The sequence below is a fragment of the Anolis carolinensis genome, unplaced genomic scaffold (assembly GCF_035594765.1).
Source record: "Anolis carolinensis isolate JA03-04 unplaced genomic scaffold, rAnoCar3.1.pri scaffold_11, whole genome shotgun sequence".
Lineage (NCBI taxonomy): Eukaryota > Metazoa > Chordata > Lepidosauria > Squamata > Dactyloidae > Anolis > Anolis carolinensis.
The window spans coordinates 13493057-13507480 of record NW_026943822.1 but is presented as its reverse complement, the minus strand read 5'-3'; the positions used below and the strand labels follow the sequence as shown (position 1 = coordinate 13507480).

At 41.6% G+C, this 14424-nt stretch overlaps 2 protein-coding genes across 3 annotated transcripts in view; one reads left to right on the top strand and one right to left on the bottom strand.

Annotated features, from left to right (window-relative positions):
- arnt2 (aryl hydrocarbon receptor nuclear translocator 2) overlaps window positions 1-1054 on the bottom strand; it is a 56320-nt gene extending 55266 nt beyond the window's left edge. Inside the window, exon 1 of one of the 2 annotated variants that reach the window (XM_062963425.1) lies at window positions 780-1054. In XM_062963425.1, coding sequence (XP_062819495.1) covers window positions 780-810 — 31 coding nt within the window. In that variant the 5' untranslated portion in view covers window positions 811-1054. The remainder of the gene's footprint in view (window positions 1-779) is intronic. The other variant, XM_003225902.4, reaches the window with a different exon arrangement.
- Window positions 1055-4579: 3525 nt separating this feature from the next.
- The window catches only part of ctxnd1 (cortexin domain containing 1), a 29727-nt gene continuing 19882 nt past the window's right edge, over window positions 4580-14424 (top strand). Inside the window, exon 1 of the mRNA XM_062963426.1 lies at window positions 4580-5508. The gene's annotated coding sequence lies outside the window, so the exon portion shown is untranslated. The remainder of the gene's footprint in view (window positions 5509-14424) is intronic.

Here is a 14424-nt window from a genome sequence, read left to right as displayed (position 1 = left end):
ACAGTGCCTGGGACGTAAAAACATAAACTTGAAGTAAAATTAAATTAAAATTAAAGACATACATAAAAACATAATTACAATATAGTCTAATGTTAAGGTACCTTATCCAAAAACAAGGTCTAAGGCCGTTCCATAGTCAACTGCACGATTTCCAAGTCAACTTATTGTACTGCACTATTTTTCAAAAGCCAGGTTTTTACTCTCCTGAAGGCCAGGAGAGAGAGAGTTGATCTAATATCACTAGGGAGGGAGTTCCACAGCCGAGGGGCCACCAGAGAAGGAGACACCACTGACAAGCTAGAATGTGTCTTAGTAGAGCAGAAGCTGCACATGAGCCAAAAGTGTGATGCAGCATCTTAAAAAGCCAATGCGATTCTAGGCTGCATCAATAGGAGTCTAAATCGAGAGGCATAATAGCCCTGCTCTCTTCTGGTCCGGTCAGGCCACACTAGAAAGAGCCCTGTGACCTGTTCTGGGCACCACAGTTCAAGAAGGCTGGGTGGCCATCTGTCGGGAGTGCTTTGTGTTTTCCTGCATGACAGAAGGGGGTTGGGCTTGGTGGCCCCTGGGGTCCCCTCCATGACAAGCTACAATGTTTCTTAGTAGAGCAGAAGCTGAACACGAGCCAAGAATGTGATGCAGCATCTAAAAAAACCAATGCGATTCTGGGCTACATCAATAGGAGTCTAAATCGAGAGGCATAATAGCCCTGCTGTCTTCTGCTCTGGTCAGGCCAAACCAGGAAGAACCCGTCTCCATGGCAACCCTCCTCTACTCACCGGAGGGGTTCACAGCCGCCGGCGCGGCCATCTTGCCTCGGGCCCAATTCGGAGCCTTGCCAGCGGAGGACCCGGATGAAGGGTAGCCAAAGCGAAGGAGGCCTTTGGGGCAGATAAGGATGGAGAGCGGCCTCCTCGGCTACACGAAGGGGAGCGCCCTGGTTCTCCTCATGTTGCCCAAGACGCCTGGCCCAAGGAGCCCTCCCCGAACCCGGCTCCCTCCCCTTTCATTTCCAACCCCGCTTCTCCTCCGCGCCCCCTCCTCAGCCGGACTGCGCATGCGCCGAGCAGCACCTGGGGGAAAAAGGTCCCGCCCCCCCAGCGAGCCTCCCATTGGCCCGCGCGCGGCTCCCCCGTCTTCTGATTGGTGGGATATGCCCTGCTTGCCTCTATGCCTTTGGATGGAGCCTGAGCCACACTTTAAATCAGAAATGACACAACTCTTGAATGGGATTGTCTTAAAAAGCAATGAAATGAAAGGTATTTATTTCGTGATTAGAACTTCTGTAGGTGTCTCTGCGCCCTAATAGTTGGTCCCTTTGCCGCCCTGAGAATCACACTCCCTTGACCATCTTATTCTTAAAGCCGCAGTACAACCTTTTGCCCACGGCTCCAATAGATGGTCCTTTGGCGCCCCCAGTGGCCACATCGGGAATTTGCAACATTTCATTTGCAACACTGAGAATGGGAATTCCAGACAGGAAACAATCAGGGCCAGCTAACACTTCCCAACAAGGCAGGAAGCAGCCAGACTTTGAAGCTGCAAGACCATTCCATGCTAATCAAGCTAGCCAATTGCAACATTCATACTTGCCTCAAGCAGATAAGAGTTCTTTCTTCCACCCTGGACATTATTCCACAGATATATAAACCTCAGTTACAGTAGAGTCTCGCTTATCCAACGTAAACGGGCCAGCAGAACCCTGGATAAGCGAATATGTTGGATAATAAGGAGGGATTAAGAAAAAGCCTATTAAACATCAAATTAGGTTATGATTTTACAAATTAAGCACCAAAACATCATGTTATACAACAAATTTGACAGAAAAAGTAGTTCAATATGTAGTAATGCTATGTAGTAATTACTGTATTTACGAATTTAGCACCAAAATATCACAATGCATTGAAAACATTGACTACAAACATGTGTTGGATAATCCAGAACGTTGGATAAGTGAGTGTTGGATAAGTGAGACTCTACTGTACTTAGTTTCCATAGATCCCTCAACCTCTGAGGATGCCTGCCATAGATGTGGGTGAAATGTCAAGAGAGAATGCTTCTGGAACATGGCCAGACAGCCCGGAAAATTCACAACTACCCAAAGAAGGAACTGTGGGTTGCTATTAGTTTTCCAGGCTGTATGGCCATGTTCCAGAAGCATTCTTTCCTGATGTTCCACCCACACCTATGGCAGGCATCCTAAAGGTTGTAAGATCTGTTGGAAACTAGGCAAGTGAGGTTTATACATCTGTGGGATCAGACCCTGGGATAAAGGGCAGTGTAGATCCATCCTACACTGAATGGATCCCCTGGTGGTGCAGCGGATTAAACTGCTGAGCTGCTGAACTTGCTGACCGAAAGGTTGGCGGTTCGAATCCGTAGAGCGGGCTGAGCTCCCGCTGTAAGCTTCACCCTCTGCCAACCTAGCAGTTTGAAGACATGCAAATGTGAGTAGATCAATAGGTACTGCTCCAGTGAGCAGATAAGGGTACTCCATGCCATCATGCCGGCCACATGACCTTGGAGGTGTCTACGGACAACGCCGGCTCTTCGGCTTAGAAATGGAGATGAGCACCAACCCCCAGAGTCGGACACGACTGGACTTAACGTCAAGGGGAAACCTTTACCTTTACCTTTTTACCTTTAGAACAAATCGACAGAAAAACCAGTTCAATACATGGTAACACTATGTATTAATTACTGTATTTACGAATTTAGCACCCAAACATCGCAATGTATTGAAAACATTGACTACAAAAACATTGACTACTAACAAATTGACTATAAATAGAGATAGAATTGCATAAAATGAACTTACAGTAACAACACTGTCGAAAATTAAATCAGTAAAACATTCAGTCCTTGCCGCCTAGAGAAAGAGCTGTGGATCCGGGCGGGAGGCAGTCTGCGTTGAATAATCCAGAACGTTGGCTAAGCTAATGTTGGATAAGTGAGATTCTAAAAGGTAAAAGCAATGGTTTCCCTCCATTTCTAAGCCGTTGTCCATAGACACCTCCAAGGTCATGTGGCAGGCATGACTGCATGGAGTGTCGTTACCTTCCCGCCGAAGCGGTACCTATTGATCTACTCACATTTGCATGTGTCCAACTCTGGGGGTTGTTGCTCATCTCCATTTCTAAGCCGAAGAGCCGCCGTTGTCCATAGACACCTCCAAGGTCATGTGGCTGGCATGACTGCATGCAGCGCCATTACCTTCCCGCCTGAGTAGTACATGACATGACTGGACTTAACGTCAGTGGAAACCTTTACCTTTACCTTTTAGAATCTCACTTATCCAACATTAGCTTAGCCAACATTCGGGACTGCATGGAGCGCCGTTATCTTCCCGCCGGAGCAGTACCTATTGATCTACTCACATTGGCATGTTTTCGAACTGCTAGGCTGGCAGGAGCTGGAGCTAACAGCGGCCGCTCACGCCGCTCCTGGGATTTGAACCTGGGACCTTTTGGTCTGCAAGTTCAGCAGCTCAGCGCTTTAACACACTTTGCCACTGAAGCTCCTATAAATAGAACTTGAACTTACAGTAACAACATTGTCGAAAATTAAATCCGTAAAACATTCAGTCCTTGCTGCCTAGAGGAAGCTGTGGTTCTGGGCGGGAGGCAGACTGTGTTGAATAATCCAGAAAGTTGGCCAAGCTAATGTTGGATAAGTGAGATTCTACTGTATTATTATTATCCGCCTCTGTTTAAGGGAGTTCCACTGGCTGGTTATCACCTACAAAGCCCTAAACGGTTTGGGACCCACCTACCTTAGAAACCGCATCTCCCCCTATGAACCCGCACGTTCTCTTCGCTCATTGGGGGAGGCCCTCCTCTCGCTCCCACCACCTTCGCAGTCGCGGTTGGTGGGGACGAGAGAGAGGGCCTTCTCCGTCGTGGCCCCCCGCCTCTGGAACTCGCTCCCTAGGGAGATCAGGCAGGCCCCTACCCTCCTCTCCTTCCGGAAGAGCCTAAAAACATGGCTCTTCCAAATAGCCTTCGAGGGTTAATTATTGTAGGGCTGATCTATCTGCCCATCTAACAATAGGATGCCTGGCCATGATTATTTTGCACTTTATTGACTGTTTTAACTGTGAAACTACCTCTCCCATGTTGAAGTTTTTTGCACTCTGGCCCAGATCTGTGTTTTTAGCCTTCCCGTTTTTAATCATTTTATGCTGTATGCCGACTTTTATGACTGTTTACTGATGTTGATGTTTTATTGATGCAACATTTGTTTTATTCTCTATATTTGTTTTATTGCTGCTGCCGTATTGTTGTCGGGCATGGCCCCATGTAAGCCGCTCCGAGTCCCCCCGGGGAGATGGGGCGGGGTATAAAAATAAAGTTTTTATTATTATTACTAGCTGTGCCCGGCCACGCGTTGCTGTGGCAAAGTGGTGGTGGTATTGGTTAAAAATTGTGTAATTTTTATTTGACGTTATTTGTATTTTTTTAATAAATTTTATTGTAAGTTATCTTTTTATTATATTTTATTATTTTCTTGTATTATTTTTAGTTATTTTCTGTTATAGTATTTTATTGTATTAATTAATTTTAATTATTTTTAGTGTTTTTTATTATTTTTATTGGGTTGCTAGGAGACCAAGTTGGAGGAGCTTAGCCTTCTAACTGGCAGCAATTGGATAAAAGCAATTATTCCTCTCTCTCTAATTAGGACTTTCTTTTTCTTTTCTTTTTGTTGTATCAACCTAGAGCCGTGGATGATGGGTTGTGTTGTCAAATTTAGAGGTTTTGTTGTTTTGTGGGTCGCCGTGATGCCATCACTCTTTTATATATATAGATTATTATCTGTCAGGGGTGCTTTGACTGTGTGTTCCTGCCTGGCAGAATGGGGTGCGACTGGATGGCCCTTGGGGGTCTCTTCTGATTCTAGTTGCAGGAGGGGAGATACAGAGCCTTGAAAACAGGAAAAGTGCCTTTCAGATGGTTCAGGAGTGGTGCCAATGAGCTGGTGCAAAACAAACACATTCTCACCCCCTCTTGTCTAAATCCTCGGAGTTGTGCCTCTCGGTTTCTTGGATATTTGCTTATCAGGCCACAAAACCTATGACTAGGGGAAACAAGTGACTGCAGCCAGAAACAGGCGTGAAAGCGGTTGTCGGGAGGCGAAGTGTGTCGGACAGAAAAGCAGGGACATAAGCAGGTGTCGCTTGGAACAACCAGGGGCTCTCAGATGCCACTGGGAAAGCAATGCAGTAAGCGATCCCCATATTGCAGCAGACGTGGTTCCCTGCGATTAGTTAGCAGCAACTGGGGGAAGCCTGGCTGCTTTGTGGCAGCAGAGAGAGCGAGAGGAAGGCAATTTCTAGACCTGGACCGGTGTCAGAGCAGAAGGGAACCTCTCATTGGTCCTCTGGGGTCCGGGAAGCAGCCAGAGGAATTTCACCGCTCTGCAAGATGCTCAGAGATTGTGCATCGCTTCTACGCATCGCAGGGGAGGGCTTGCTGCCTTGATGCTCCTGGACTGAACAAGTTCTGATAGGTTGGTAACTCTGTATTTTCCGATTGTTTCTTAGAGAGAGAAAAGAAGACATGCTTCATAACCTGCTGGTCTCCTCACCTGTATCATTTGAGCATTCGAAATAGCTGTGAAGGGGGGAAACATTAAAAACTGCATGAGGAATATTTTGTTCGGAAAAGAAGGCACATCAGAGTTCGGGTAGAAATGGATATTCAATGGAGAATGAAATCATTTCATTGACTGTACTGGCTTTGCTTAGTTTCTGTTTAGTTTTACCGAAGATTTTAGGCTGCAGCTGAATTTTCCTAGAAGCTGCATCCTTTCCCAAATGTGTGTGCAGTGAGCATGTCTGCGTGCAAAAGCAAATGTGCCGAAATGTCACAGGCTTATTTTGATACAGAGGAGACTGATGGTGTGATTGAAAGTTTGCATTAGTCATGGGCCAAAGGATTTGTCTCTAACCTGTGAAAAAGAAGGTGGGAGAGAAGAGTTTAAGGCCTGGCATTAGAGCTCTTGATCCATCATAAGGCGGGGGTCTCTCATGAATCTGATAACTATTCGCTTTTATTATATTCTCAACTCATTATTGCAGCAGTGGATTTGTGCAAAAAGAAAGAAAACAATGTTGGGCAGATAGTGCCAGTCTTATTGATACTTTGGATGCTAAAATATGGTTCCCTGTGTATATTGCAGTAATATCAGTCGCAAATTGGTTATTGAAATGCTGTAATTCAGGAAGGTACAGTATTCACGGTTTCCCCACTCCTCACAGATTTCTTCAAAAACTAAATGAAATCATAATACATGTGTTGTCGAAGGCTTTCACGGTCGAAATCAACTGGGTTGCTGTGAGTTTTCCAGGCTGTATGGCCATGTTCCAGAAGCATTGTCTCCTGACGTTTCACCCACATCTATGGCAGGCATCCTCAGAGGCTGTGAGGTCTGTTGGAAACTAGGCAAGTGGGGTTTATATATCTGTGGAATAATATCCAGGGTGGGAGAAAGAACTCTTGTCTGTTTGAGGTAAGTCTGAATGCTGCAATTGGCCACCTTGATTAGCATTGAATAGCCTTGCAGCTGCAAAGTCTAGCTGCATCCTACTTAGGGGAATCCTTTGTTGGAGGTGTTAGCTGGCTCTGATAGTTTCATGTCCGGAATTCCCCTGTTCTCGGAGTGTTGCGTATCTGTGGAATGTTGAGGGTGGGAGAAACAATTCCTCTTTTTTCTGAGTGTTCTTCTTTATTTATTGTCCTGATTTTAGATTTTTTTTTAATACTGGTGGCCTGATTTTGTTCCAAACAGCTAATACCTCCCAACAAAAGATTTCCCCAGGCAGGAAGCAGCCAGGCTTTGAAGCTGCAAGGCTATTCAATGCTAATCAAGGTGTCCAAGTTCAACATTCACACTTCCCTACAACAGACAAGAGTTCTTTCTCCCAACCTGGACATTATTCCACAAATATATAAACCCCACTTGCCTAGTTTCCAACAGACCTCACAACTTCTGAGGATGCCATATATGTGGGCGAAATGTTAGAAGAGAATGCTTCTGGAACATGGTCATACAGCCTGGAAAACTCACAGTAATCCAATCATAACACCGTCCACAACATCATAGAAAATAATATGTATTTGTGGCAACAACCCAAATATATTTTCTGTTTTTCTAGCAATATTTACGATGGAGTGTACAGTTTAGGAACACTTTTACCTTGTCTAGTTTATTGAAGCTATTTATGTGTAAGAATGTATGTTTAAAACTACTGAGCTTTGTGGTTTGCATCATATGCCTCTTTATATGTCCAGCAGCCTTACTGTGTTCAGTGTTAATTATTCCAAAGTAAGAGTTGTCTTTGATGTGACAAAAGTACTGGAATTACACAGGTAAGGGCCAGATTATGGTGCACATAATGCCAAATGTTATTTAAGAAGTTAATACAGAGTTTCCCATTCAGTCTATGGAATCTTGTGTTGGTTGGATGGCCATATCATACTAAAGTCATTAACAGCACCGTCTTGTACATGTTTACTCTGAATTAAGCACCACTGAGTACAGTTGGAGTTATTTCCAGCCATGTTTAGACCGTATGTTAAAGTGGGACTAACTATTACCATTTTCCAATATGCTGAATTGGTGCCCATTGGGAACAATAATTTCTTACTTTTCTGGAAACCTTTAACAAGCAATGGCTCTGGAACCAGCACTGGTCCAAGGATTCCCACTTTGAGTGGAGCAGCTCTAAAGTATGAACGCAATTCAAAGCATAATCCTATGAGTTACTGTATATACTTGAGTATAAGCCTAGTTTTTCAGCCCTCTTTTTAAGACTGAAAAAAAAAACCCTCGACTTATACTCGGGTGAGGGTCCTGGTTGGCTTCTATTTGGGTCAGCTTATACACTCGCTTATCCAACAGTCTGGATTATCCAACGCATTTTTGTAGTCAATGTTTTCAATATATTGTGATATTTTGGTACTAAATTGATAAATACAGTAATTACTACATAGCATTACTGCGTATTGAACTACTTTTTCTGCCAAATTTGTTGTCTAACATGAAGTTTTGGTGCTTCATTTGTAAAATCATAACCTAATTTGATGTTTAATAGGCTTCTCCTTAATCTCTCCTTATTATCCAACATATTCGCTTATCCAACATTCTGCCGGCCAGTTTATGTTGGATAAGTGAGACTCTACTGTACATTTATTATTTTTCTCTATTATTATTGGTATTATTACATTATTTTTCTCTATTATTGTTGCTACTATTACATTTATTTTACTCTAGTTTTTATTATTATTATTATTATTATTATTATTATTATTATTAATACATGTATTATTTCACACTGATATTATTATTATTACATGTATTATTTTACTCTATTATTCTTAAAAGGATAAATAAGCATATTTACATCAAAGAAGATAAGAATAATGATTTGATCAGAGTTGGACAGTCTTATCTTAAATTTGAGCTTTATGTAAATATTCAAAAAGATTTAACCAAAAAGCATTAGCACTGGCATTAAAACACTTCGAATAAAATCTCTAACCTAGCAATATTATTCAAAGTGTTTAATGCCAGTGCTAATGCTTTTTGCTTTTGCTTTTTGGTGTGTTTCTTTGTCAAGTACTTTTGCATTTTTATATCGCCATTTGTTCAGATTTTTTCTTCTTTTTTATATAAATACTAGCTGTGCTAGGCCACGCGTTGCTGTGGTGAAGTCTGGTGGTATGGGAAATAAACTATTGAGGAATTGGTGGTAGTTAAGGTAAAGGGTAAAGGTTTTCCCCTGACATTAAGTCCATTATAAATGGGTTATATAGCTGTGTGGAAGGGCCTTGAGTCTACACTGCCATATAATCCAGTGCAAATTAGATAATCTGTGGAAGAGGCCTAAGAGAGGCCTAAATCTGCCTGTCCCCTGGGCTGAGTTGGTTGCTAGGAGACCAAGTGGGCAGAGATTAGTCCTCTAACTGGCAGCAATTGGATAAATACAATTATTCCTTTACCTCTAATTAGGACTTTATTTTTCTTTTCTTTTTGTTGTATCAACCTAGAGGCATGGATGATGGATTGTGTTGTCAAATTTCGAGGTTGGGGGGCCTGTAGTTTTGTTGTTTTGTTGGTTGCCATGATGCCATCACTCATTTATATATATAGATGGACATTTTAGCTTTGTTTTTGGTTTTTGGTGTTTTTCTCTCTCTCTCTCTCTCTCTCTCCCTTTTTGATCCTTTTTAAATCTCAGTTTTCCTACTTTCTATACAATCAAATGTTCTCACTCTTTCGATGTTAATTTACTCTATCTTATAAGGTAAAACTTCAATAAAAAATATATTTTAAAAAAAACATTTAACCTACTGATGCCTCAATTAATGTAATTTTATTGGTATCTATTTTTATTTCTGAAATTTACCACCCTCGGCTTATGCTGGAGTCAATGTTTTCCCAGTTTTTTTTTGTGGTAAAATTAGGTGTCTCGGCTTATATTTGGGTCGTCTTATACTCAAGTATATATGGTAATCCAAAGTCCAGGACTTTAAGTAATACTAATTTGAGCAATAAGATGAAGCAAGGGTGGCAAAAGGAGCTCCAAAATAAAGGGTTAAGGGTCCCTCTATGTTCAAGCCATGAGACACCGTGATCTATTAAATTCGAGGCATTAATGGGAAGAAACACGGTGATAAAGGCATTATGTTGTATAATATTTCCCACAAAAGCACATCAGAGTTAGGAAATGCAGAGGAAGGTATCCAGATGGGAAGAAGTGGCATAAGGAGAACTGAAATCGTAGGAGAAAGCTGAAAAGACAAGAATTTCTGTTGGCTTTGCCAGTTTGGTTCAACAATGCTTGAAAATGTAAACATATTTTCCCTTGTGTTTTCTAATTGCATTTTTAATTTTTCCTCAATGTGGAGATACGTTTGTTTGTATCCACTCCCCTGGTTTTTGTTGACATTTCTAAATTCAGCTCCCCACTGGGAAATGGTGCAGGATATAAATAAAGTTTGTTGTTATGTTTCAAATCCACTTTTTCTCACTCTGGTTGCTATTTTTGTTGCTATTGTTATTATCATTTCTTCTCTTGGTGTAATTGTTTTTCTTGGTCGATTTGCTATGCTGTGATTCATTTTCCTTGTTCAATCTGTGCTCTGACTCTTAAGATTTACAGTAGAGTCTCACTTATCCAAGCTTCTGGATTATCCAAGCCATTTTTGTAGTCAATGTTTTCAACATACAGTAGAGTCTCACTTATCCAAGCTAAATGGACCGGCAGAATTTAGCACCAAAATATCACAATATATTGAAAACATTGACTACAAAAATGGCTTGGATAATCCAGAGGCTTGGATAAGCGAGGCTTGGATAAGTGAGACTCTACGGTATCATGATATTTTGGTGCTAAATTCGTAAATACAGTAATTACAACATAACATTCGTTTGCATTGAACTACTTTTTCTGTCAAATTTCTTGTATAATATGATGTTTTGGCGCTTAATTTGTAAAATCATAACCTAATTTGATGTTTAATAGGCTTTTCCTTAATCCCTCCTTATTATCCTAGATATTCGCTTATCCAAGCTTCTGCCGGCCCGTTTATGTTGGATAAGTGAGACTCTACTGTACTTGCATTCTGTTATTATATCCTTTAAATCCTGCTTAAGTTTGGTTGCAAATTGCAGCCTTAAATTGCAATAGCAATGCCAAACTCTGGAGTTGCAACATCTTTCGGTGGTTTTCATAAAGAGCAAGGAATCATAGAATCATAGAATAGTAGAGTTGGAAGAGACCTCATGGGCCATCCAGTCCAACCCCCTGCCAAGAAGCAAAGTAGTGCAAGGATTTTACTTCCCTCCAGAAAAGAAAATAAATGCGTTCATCTATATATATAAAAGGGTAATGAAATTTCGGCCTAGGACAAAACAACAAAACTACACATCCCAGAAACACTAAACTTGGCAGCACAACTCCTCATCCATGCCTCAACGTTCATACAACAAAAAGAAAAGAAAAATAAAGTCCTAATTAGAGGGAGAGGAATAATTGGTTTTTATCCAATTGCTGCCAATTAGAAAGCTAAGCTCCGCCCACTTGGTATCCTAGCAACCCACTCAGCCCAGGAGACAGGCAGAGTTAGGCCTCACTTAGGTCTCTTCCACACTGCCTATAAAATACAGATTATCTGATTTGAACTGGATTATATGGCAGTGTAGACTCAAGGCCCTTCCACACAGCTATATAACCCATTTATAATGGACTTAGTGTCAGGGAAAACCTTTACCCTTGACCTTAACTACCACCAATTCCTCTAGACTTTATTTCCCATACCACCATACTTTGCCACAGCAACGCGTGGCCGGGCACAGCTAGTAGAATCATAGAATCCTAGAGTTGGAAGAGACCTCGTGGGCCATCCAGTCCAACCCCCTGCTAAGAAGCAGGAAAATTGCATTCAAAGAACCCCCGACAGATGGCTATCCAGCCTCTGCTGAAAAGCCTCCAAAGAAGGAGCCTCCACCACACTCCAAGGCAGAGAGTTCCACTGCTGAACAGCCCTTCTCACAGTGAGGAAGTTCTTCCTAATTTTCAGGTGGAATCTCTTTTCCTGTAGCTTGAAGCCATTGTTCCATTGCGTTGTAGTTTCCAGGGCAGCAGAAAACAAGCTTGTTTCTCCTCTCTATGACCCCCCCCCCTCACATATTTATACATGGCCATCATCATGTCTCCTCTTAACCTTCTCTTCTACAGGCTAAACATGACTAGCTCTTTAAGCCGCTCCTCGTAGAGCTTGTTCTCCAGACCCTTGATCATTTTAGTCGCCCTCCTCTGGACACATTCCAGCTTGACAACATCTCCCTTCAATTGCAGTGCCCAGAATTGGACACAGTGTGATTCCAGGTCTGGTCTGACCAAGGCAGAATAAAGGAGTAGCACAACTTCCCTGGATCTAGACACTAGACTCATATTGATGCAGACCAAAATCCTATTGGCTTTTTTAGCTGCCACATCACATTGTTGGCTCATGTTTCACTTGTTGTCCACAAGGACTCCAAGAAACAACTTCAAGGTATAAAATAACAAGGTTTTTGTAATTCCTCTTGATTTAGATTAAGCCTCATCTGTGAAGCCTTAGTTCTCACTGCTTTTTCTCCTAAATCAGTATACAGTAGAGTCTCACGTATCCAACATAAACGGGCTGGCAGAATGTTGGATAAGCAAATATGTTGGATAATAAGGAGGGATTCAGGAAAAGCCTATTAAACATCAAATTAGGTTATGATTTTACAAATTAAGCACCAAAACATCATGTTATAGAAGAAATTTGACAGAAAAAGTAGTTCAATATGCAGTAATGCTACGTAGAAATTACTGTATTTACGAATTTAGCACCAAAATATCACGATGTATGGAAAACATTGACTACAAAAATGCGTTGGATAATCCAGAACGTTGGATAAGCGAGTGTTGGATAAGTGAGACTCTACTGTATCTACATTCATTATTCCAGTTTTTACAATAGTCTTCTCATACTCCTCCATTAACTTTGCACAACACATACGTGTGGTGTCTTTAAAAACAGGTGAAATGCTCCTTATCTTTTCTCTCATTTTAATGGGGGGGGGGGGGGGGAAACAACAACAAAAAACCTATAATTCCAGACAGGGAATGTATGAAAACAGCAGTGCAGTAATGTTCAAGGAGGATTAAAGGACTCCAGCCCAAATGTTGCTGACTGGGTGGTTTTCCCTTAAAGAGAAGGAAAACATAAAAATGAAATAAAAAAGGGTACAATATGGCTTCGAAGACCCATTCCTTTGCAGAAAGGAAAATTACAGAAGATCTATAACAGGGTCGGTTACTAATGATTCCAGAGCTGCATGCCTTGCACAATGGAGATTTGACCTTCAGAGGACTGAGAAGTGGCCAGTTTTTCCTAAATCGAGCTCTCTATAACCCAGACAGTGATGCATTCAATGGGATACTGGAGCGGGAATTGTAGGGAAGTTTAAGGAGGATTTTCAGAGCAGGAGTAATGATGTCCCCAACAAGTTTTACAGTTTTTGCAATGCAAGCTTGAGCAACATGGATCTGAATTCTGAAGTCCAAAATATTCCAAATGGTTGAGATGCATGGCTAAGATAATGACATCCTTATTTTTTGTCTGCTCTGTCTATATAAACTTTGTTTCATGCACATTTTGTATGAAATTCCCTTTATGCGACATATACGAAACCTAGACGAATGTCATGTTTAGACTTGGCCCCATCTCTAAGACATCTCATTGTGAAAGGTAAAGGTTTCCCCCTGACATTAAGTCTAGAAGTGTCTGACTCTGGGGGTCAGTGCACATCTCCATTTCTAATCCAAAGAGCCGGCGTTGTCCGTAGACACCTCCAAGGTCATGATTGCATGGAGCGCCGCTACCTTCCCGCCAGAGCAGTATCTATTGATCTACTCACATTTGCATGTTTTCATACTGCTAGGCTGGCAGAAGCTGGGGCTAACAATGGGAGCCCAACCTGCTCCCCAGATTCGAACTACCAAGTTTTTGGTCTGCAAGTTCAGCAGCTCAGCGGTTTAACCCGCCATGCACCAGCATACGTACAGTAGAGTCTCACTTATCCAACATAAACGGGCCAGCAGAACCTTGGATAAGCGAATATCTTTGATAATAAGGAGGGATTAAGGAAAAGCCTATTAAACATCAAATTAGGTTATGATTTTACAAATTAAGCACCAATACATCATGTTATACAACAAATTTGATAGAAAAAGTAGTTCAGCACGCAGTAATGTTATGTTGTAATTACTGTATTTACAAATTTAGCACCAAAATATCACAATATATTGAAAACATTGACTACAAAAATGGCTTGGATAATCCAGAAGCTTGGATAAGCGAGGCTTGGATAAGTGAGACTCTACTGTATATGCAAATACAGATATTCCAAAATACAAAAAAAAATGTATAATCCCCAAACACTTCTGGTTGCAAACATTTTGGATAACCTGTATTAACAAAAAAGGAAGTCAAAGAATACAAATTTTAAAAAATTACAAGGTTGGGAGAGCTCTGGAAAAGTTCTCCCTTATCACCTATCTGTTGTTGAAGGCTTTCATGGATGGAATCACTGAGTTGCTGTGAATTTTCTGGGCTGCATGGCCATGTTCCGGAAGCATTCTCTCCTGACATTTTGCCCACATCTGTGGAAAGTATTCTCACACCTCTGAGGATGCCTGCCAAAGATGTGGGTGAAATGTCAGGAGACAATGCTTTTGGAACATGGCCATGCAGCTTGGAAAACTCACAGCAACCCACCTTCTATCCGTTCCTTTAAACCAGGGATTAAACACTTTATTGCAGCAATAAAGTAAACCAGGAGCAAAGGAGAAAGTGGAATGAGGAGAAAAAAGCTGGGGCATTTCAT